The 7,359-nt window shown below is 36.5% G+C and overlaps 1 protein-coding gene across 3 annotated transcripts in view; it reads left to right on the top strand.

Moving 5' to 3' along the window:
• Nucleotides 1-2,046: 2,046 nt before the first annotated feature.
• Nucleotides 2,047-7,359, top strand: part of HAL (histidine ammonia-lyase) — a 34,575-nt gene continuing 29,262 nt past the window's right edge. Inside the window, exons 1-8 of one of the 3 annotated variants that reach the window (XM_026694010.2) lie at nucleotides 2,047-2,971; nucleotides 3,944-4,004; nucleotides 4,161-4,197; nucleotides 4,670-4,744; nucleotides 4,826-4,898; nucleotides 6,051-6,117; nucleotides 6,318-6,355; nucleotides 6,445-6,570. In XM_026694010.2, the coding sequence (XP_026549795.1) occupies nucleotides 2,725-2,971; nucleotides 3,944-4,004; nucleotides 4,161-4,197; nucleotides 4,670-4,744; nucleotides 4,826-4,898; nucleotides 6,051-6,117; nucleotides 6,318-6,355; nucleotides 6,445-6,570 (724 nt within the window). In that variant the 5' untranslated portion in view covers nucleotides 2,047-2,724. The remainder of the gene's footprint in view (nucleotides 2,972-3,943; nucleotides 4,005-4,160; nucleotides 4,198-4,669; nucleotides 4,745-4,825; nucleotides 4,899-6,050; nucleotides 6,118-6,317; nucleotides 6,356-6,444; nucleotides 6,571-7,359) is intronic. The other 2 variants (XM_087968126.1, XR_015750085.1) reach the window with 2 other exon arrangements.

Raw genomic sequence — 7,359 nt, 5'->3', positions numbered from 1 at the left:
CTGGCACCCAAGATAAAATAACTACTTCGTTCATTTAGAAATGCAGTAGAGCTCATCTAACCACCTGACTCAAACACCTGGGGGAACAGCTAGGCTTCAGTGCCTTGCGAAAGGCTAACAATGTCAGGGGCATCTGAATCTTCAGAGGGATGCTGTTCTGTAGGGCAGGTACTACAGGTAGGCCTCAACGGACAACTGTTTAGTGACTGAAGTTACAACAGCATTAAAAAAGTGACTTATGGCCGTTCTTCACACTTAACTGTTGAAGCATTCCCACAGTCACATGATCAAAATTCAGATGCTTGACAACTAGTTCATATTTTTGATGGTTGCAGTGTCCTAGGGTCTTGTCATCACCTTTTGCGACCTTCTGACAAGCAAAGTCAAGGGGAAGCCAGATTCAATTAACAGCCTTGTTACTAATTTAACAACTGTAACGATTCATTTAACAACTGTGGCAAGAGAGGTCGTAAAATGAGGCAAAACTCACTTAAATGTCTCAACAACAGAAATTTTGGGGTCAGTTGTGGTTGTAAATTGAGTACTACCTGTACTGTTGGAAAGCCATAACTGCAGGGTCTTAACAAGATACCATGGTTTTCACAGAAGGGGCCAGAGGTATTCATCAGGTTCTGACCGGTTCTTGAGAACTGATAGTGGATGTTTTGATAATTCAGAGAGCCGGCAAATACCACCTCTGACTGGCCCTGCCCCCATCTTTTCTCTGCCTCCCGAGTCCCAGCTGATTGGTTGGGTCTTCTTTTGTTGCCCTGCATAGGAGAACGGAGCTGGAAAGCAGGTTAGTGGGGTGGGGAGGGAATGGGTTTTTGCACTATCCTTTCTCTGGAGTGCAGTGGGAAAGGAGATTTTAGAGTATCCTTCCCCTGCCACGCCCACCAAGCCACCGACAGAACCAGTAGTAAAAAATTTTTGAATCCCACCACTGGAAGGGGCTCAGAGCATGCCCTCTGCTAGATCTGTTTAGATTGAATAGAAATGATAGGAGACATTGTCCCTATATATGTTGTGTGACCATAATGATTGGTCTGCTGTGATACTCGAGATGCAGCCACAATTCCCTAATGTTTTAAAATATTTTTACAACCATATTTTAATTTTATAGATAGCTAAAGATTTATAGCTGTCATCCTTTTTTGTTTCTCCATATTGTTTATGGAAGGTGATTAGTTGTTTTTTTTAAGAAATATGCTGAATATTATTATTTTTTGCCTAGACAAAAAGGGTGTTATTGCCTGCAATGAGGGAAGAAGATGTTTTAGAGAAAACAGAGCTAAAAGGAAATTAGTAAAGAGTCCTCCCATGCTACTTCCAAATAAACCCAGAAGACTGTATTGCATGTATAAAGAATTGTACTTCCATGTTATTTCCCCATAGCCATCTTTATTGTATGATTTTTTGCTTCTAATTTGAGCTGCATTTCAATGTGAAATAATACACCAGAGAAATCTGCAACAGATATTACTTAAATGTGTATTAACATTTGGATTAATGATTAATACTAATAGGTCTACTATACATATGACTTCTGTTTGGGCTGAAGTCTAAAGGTTGTTGCTTTACCCTGGTTACCTTGTGATCAATACTGATTTTATCATTAGAGTAATCTTTTATTTCAAAATGTGCCCATACAGAAAATTACAACTTACTTGAAGGAAAACGTCCTCCTAACTCTAAGCTCATTTCTGAATGGTTTCATCTAGAATGGAGTTGGATAGTGAATTTGGGAAGGCAGACTTACTTATAGAAAACTATTGGCTCATGATTGTAAATACGTACATTTTTATTAGGTTCTGCAGTTACAATTGACATGAAGAAAAATAAAAAATTAAAGTGCCTAGATGGGAGATAATATTCTTAAATTCCAGTTAGGGTTAAAGGTTTGTATATCCCTGGTAGAAGAGATGAAAGATCAAGCCAGGAGTTCACATTATTACTTCTTTTTATCAACACACCAATAGAATGTTATTTTGTAGTACACAGAAATATCATTGAGTTGAGTAATGTTTGCTCTGCTAGGTGCAATCAGAGTTCAAAGCAACTCTGAACCCAATTTGTTTTTAATGGTAAATGCTAGGGACTAAAAACTTAGGGTTCTTCGCACAACAAAAAAGGAAGTGCTCGGTCAATTAAATAACTTATGTACTTTCCTTTGACATACTTAATATCAGACATATTTTTGTAGTAAGTATTGTTGCAGAGCTTGAATACATCTGGAGACATTGCCAGCATTAGCTATTCAAGCAGGTAAGTCTTTTGAAGGTGGGTACATGGTAAAAAAATAATTTGTGTGGGATATTTTAATTAATAGAAAATCAAATTCACCAGGAAAAAGTTTGAATTCAGATAACTCTTATCTCAGTCAAATGTGTGGAATCACTTGATTCCAAGTTTAGGAAGCAGTTCTTTCAAGAACAAAAATGAAACAAAACAGGCTACAGAGTTAATTTAAATATTTTATTGTGCTTATTTAATTTACAAAGACTTGCTTTGCTCTGTGTTTTTCATCAGATACTTGGTTATGTACATATCCTGATTTATTTGCAGAGCCCAGGAACCTCCAGGTGGGTGGGTGGCTTTTTGGTCTTCTGATTGGGACAGTAAAAGCCAGTCAGGTGGCTTGGGCTGCAGAACGTAGATCAGAGAGGTGCTCAGCCTTAAACTGAAGCTTTCTAGTAACAGGACAATCCTGAACTGAAGACAGGTATGCCAAGATACACGGTGCATGTCCGAGGGGAATGGCTCACTGTCCCTTGTCAAACTGGGACAAGCACAGTGCGATGGCTGGGAAAAGAAGCTCTGAGGCGTTACATCAAAAACAAGCCTGACAATGGAGGGTTTGCTTCAGTGGAAGAAGTAACATTCTTTGTACGATGCTGCAAAGGACTTGGATTGCTGGACCACGATGATGCCTTGGAGGATGTCCTAGAGGACAATGAGTTTGTGGAAGTTGGTAAGCGAACTGCACATTACAGGTCTGAAAATATCTTGTGTACATCAAAGGGAAATGATACATTTCATGAATTGAAATGGTCCCAAAGGAAAAGATGACAGGAAATAATAATAAGCTGGTCTCCAGAGAAACCAACATCAGGAACATGTTTAGCTTTAAATGTACAATGAATTAGTCACAGTTACTTTCAAATATCTTAAAAGCATTCTTAGAAGAGGTTTTACAAACCGTGTATTTTCCTTATTAATGAACTGAAAGAAACTATATTAGATCTAAACTGCTGTCTTTGATGTCACATTCATCATAACATCCCAGATTTCAACTGCAATTGTATCTCGGCTGAAGAGCAATTGTCTCTATGCTGTTTGTCCTTTATCATTCCTCCCTATCCACTATCAAGCTTTTGACAATCAAGTTTCTGATACAGAGATTTGTTTTCTAGGCTTATGCTTCATGTTGGCCTTCTGTAATTATTGTTAACAATATAAATTAGACTGCTATTTCCATAATCCTCACCAAAATGGAGAATGTATGTGCAAATAATAGCATAGAGAGCTGACTTCTCCCAGGTTCTTCTGGGGTAGAGACGGGAGATTGTGAATTGGCTGGGTTTTTTACTGTTTTTTTATTTATATTTGTATTTGTTGTTGCAACCTGCTCAGAGTGGTACTTTAAGATGGATGGCCATACAAATCTTTTAAATAAATAAGGGAATTAGGAAAAAAGAAAGCATAAAGAGATAAAGGGAAATGGCATAATAAAGTTTGAATAATTCAATAAAATGATGATGATGAAGATGGCAAAGATGGTTTACATTTATATGTCACACAATTCCCAGTGGATTTAGTGTGCTTGATTCTGAATATCCAGGGTATTTTTCTTATCAAAGAAAGGTAACCAAGACATGACTTATTTGGACATAGAAATGAAGAAAATCTATGTATTCATGGATTAATTTCCCTTTCCCCTCAGTGATACAAGGAGATGTAATGTCCCCAGATTTTATTCCATCTCAGCCAGGAGGTGTTTATTTGTATCCTTTGAAAAATAATTTAGTGCATAATTGTATTCTTTCTCTTGCTGATAACAGTAGCCTAAAAAGAAGTTTAAATGAACAAATGTTCCAAAATATTCTTAAATGTATAATCTACCAGTTTACCATGTTTATTTTCCTTATATGTTATTTCAGATATAGATACAGAGACAGATATAGAGAATCGGAACAGGTATGGAGGAATGGTGACTTAGGAAGAGTTAGCAGCCTTCAGCAATTTCATGTCCACACGTGATCAAATTAATAGCACCGCAACCAGAATGGCCATTATCATACACTAGTGGAACTGAAATTAAAGTCTGCTCCATAATACAGGCTCCATAACTTGGAATATAAATCCAAATGTGTTTGTTTCCTATTCTCTCCCAATCCTTGTTTATTCTTCTTTTACATTATGATTTAGATGATAAATATGCAAATAAGATTATTAAGATTATTTTTATTTTTTTCTTATAAACGGTTGTGTGGTCCTCCAGAAGGAAGAACAATATAAAAATTAAAGAAGTAAAAATGAAAGAGAAACTCTAATGATTCCACTTCAATGCCTTTGATTATGCACAAGCATCAGCAATAACCCCACAGATTACAGTTGGTTGTCATTATTGATGTCATGTTATTTTCTCTGACACAGTTGTTTCATTCAGTATCTTTATTTAGATGGAAATAGTTTGACAACAGAAGATTTGGTCAATTTAGGAAAGGGGCTATATAAAATCAAGGTAAATATTTGGAGAGAGTTTGATGTTTTTGCCCTTTATCCATAATTAAAACACAAAATAAGTAAGAACTTTTTTTTCCAGCTTACTCCTGAAGCTGAAATTAGAGTCCAAAAATCCAGAGATGTTATTGACAGTATTATAAGTGAACAAAGAGGTAACCATTGTTTTCATTTTATAGAATGACTTTCTGGGAGCACAGACTAATATTTGCTTCTTACGTTGTATTCCTAGAACTTGAGAGCAAACAAAATCCTCTTGCCAATCTGAAACAAGCATAATGAAGCTATTACACACCCAAATCATAGCAATGTGGTAATAGAAATAGAACTGAGTTTGCATCTGCTGCCCTAATGCCAAATGCATTCAGTTGGGAATAAACACTGCTTTCTGTAGAAAAAGAGAAAACATATTCTTAATTTAAAATAATAAAAAGGTATTAAGACCCATCAGCTATGTTGCAGTCATTGGGATAGAATGAAAGTTAAAAAGTGGGAAAAGCGCCACCATGACTATCAATACAATAACCCGCTGGTATAAAAAAGGTAGCATGAAGATGATGTTTCACCTGTGATATCTTCTGAGATATACTATTATGTGAGATGCATGATTCAGGATTACTGTCAACTCATAAAATATTTCTATGGTCTTTTTGGAGTTTCCAACAGAAAGGGAAGGGAAGCAGTGCAGCAGCTTGGAAACCAAAAGTGCATTCCATAAATAGTTTTTCTAGGTGACTGAAGTTTGTACCACACAAAATTCTAACTGGAGAGCATGATTGATTACTCTTGGCTATGGATGTGTCCCATTGGAGAATATGAATTACGATACACCCAGGGGGTGGGGAAAACCAGGGTCAAGGGTGACAATGAATTATGTATCTCAGAGTCGGCTATATCCAGGCAGTGCTGGACATTTTAACTCCCTATAAATCCTTTTGAAGTTTTGGAAGTTTAGCTCGAGACCCATGATTTAAATGGGGGTAACTGCCAGAATCCTGCAGCCAAAGGAACTACAGCAGGTAAATATGCACATGCCCAAGGAAACTGCCCTGGTTATAAAGCATTTTGAGAGGAAGAAAGCAATGAGGTTGCTGCAATGAACAATACTGATTATAGTGACATGCCCACCCACTGTCTATGTCTTTATTGCTGCAACTATCACATAACATTTTCTAAGTGATACTTTGAGATGGCCCTGGATTACAGAACCCTATACAGTCCTACCTGAACAGTGATCGCAGTAAACATATCAAAGTCTCTTTCTTGAAACAAAATAATAACAAATATAATGTATCTGTTTCTTTCAGTTGTCTATGGAATCACAACAGGCTTTGGGAAGTTTGCACGGACTGTTATTCCAAACAGTAAACTACAGTATGTCACTTTTATTTCTTTCTAAATTCTCTAAAAGGAAATTTGTAGAAAATATAGGTAATTTCTAAATGGCCAGCCTGAGCCAAAGCTATTTTTAATTCAGTGAAATAATTTCCATAGTTTTTCTTTAATTTTTTTGCATTAAATTTAATTTCATTATATAGTTTGAATTGACTATTTTCCGCTCTTTTCTCTCTGAGGGAGCTACAAGTGAACTTAATCCGGTCACATTCTGCAGGTAATGGAGGACTCGTTTCTAATTATTTTATAATCATTTTTACAATAATTTTTGTTCTGATAATCTTGAAATGAGCATGTTCATTTCAGGAGTTGGGAAGCCTTTGATTCCAGAGAGATGCCGTATGCTCTTAGCTCTGAGGATAAATGTGCTAGCCAAAGGATACAGTGGACTTTCATTAGAAACTCTTCAGCAAGTCATTGAAGCATTCAATGGTAAACATGATAAGTGTTCTCCTAATTTTTTTCCTCTAGACTTCAGTATTTCAAATACAATTGTTATCCTTTGGAAGAAAGTAAAGTTTTTTTTACTAACAAGCAAAGAATCTCTTATGAAAAAGGGAGCACAATCTTTCTCTCTTCTCTGTGCATTTAAAGTAGTGGATTGCATTTTGAATAAAATGATAGAATGCTGGAGTTGAGCCATGTTTGCCAACATCAATATCATTTATAACCTGTAATGCTCTAATATAGTGGTAGCCACATCTTTCAAGTAGAGAATATATGGAACACAGGGTTCAATTGTTTATTTGTTGGAACTTGGCTGTTTTCTAGCAGAAGTTTCATTTCCCAGCCAGGCAAGATCATCATGATGTAGTGGCATTTAGTATCTTTTGCTGACAGCAATAACAGCAATTATTATATATTCAGTCATTATGGCTTTGTCAAGGATCTCATTTTCAGCACACTTTAAAAAAAGAAGAAGCCTTCCCTCCTTTCCATCTGCCACCTGAAAAATGCATGTAAACATGTTCCCCTCACCTATGTAACAATTAAGTTTTTATTGAGTTTACTGATGAATTGTGAGGAAGACAAGAAATTGTAGCACTTGAAGTGCTTTGGGGAACTTGGGTGGGGTTGATTGCACAGCCAGATTTAAAAAGTTGAGATGGTGGCTATGATCAAAGTTCCACTAGTTCTTTTTAATGTGTGTTGCCATCTTGACTTATTTCACCATGTATGGTGGACACCCCTGTAACCTAGGATAGTGATAGTGAATAGTGA

Source organism: Notechis scutatus, chromosome 6 (assembly GCF_049901735.1).
Source record: "Notechis scutatus isolate UNSWTSFEM ecotype Mainland chromosome 6, rNotScu1.2, whole genome shotgun sequence".
In the NCBI taxonomy this organism is placed as follows: domain Eukaryota; kingdom Metazoa; phylum Chordata; class Lepidosauria; order Squamata; family Elapidae; genus Notechis; species Notechis scutatus.
Note: the sequence above shows the minus strand (reverse complement) of the source record. Positions and strands in the feature narration are given on the sequence as shown.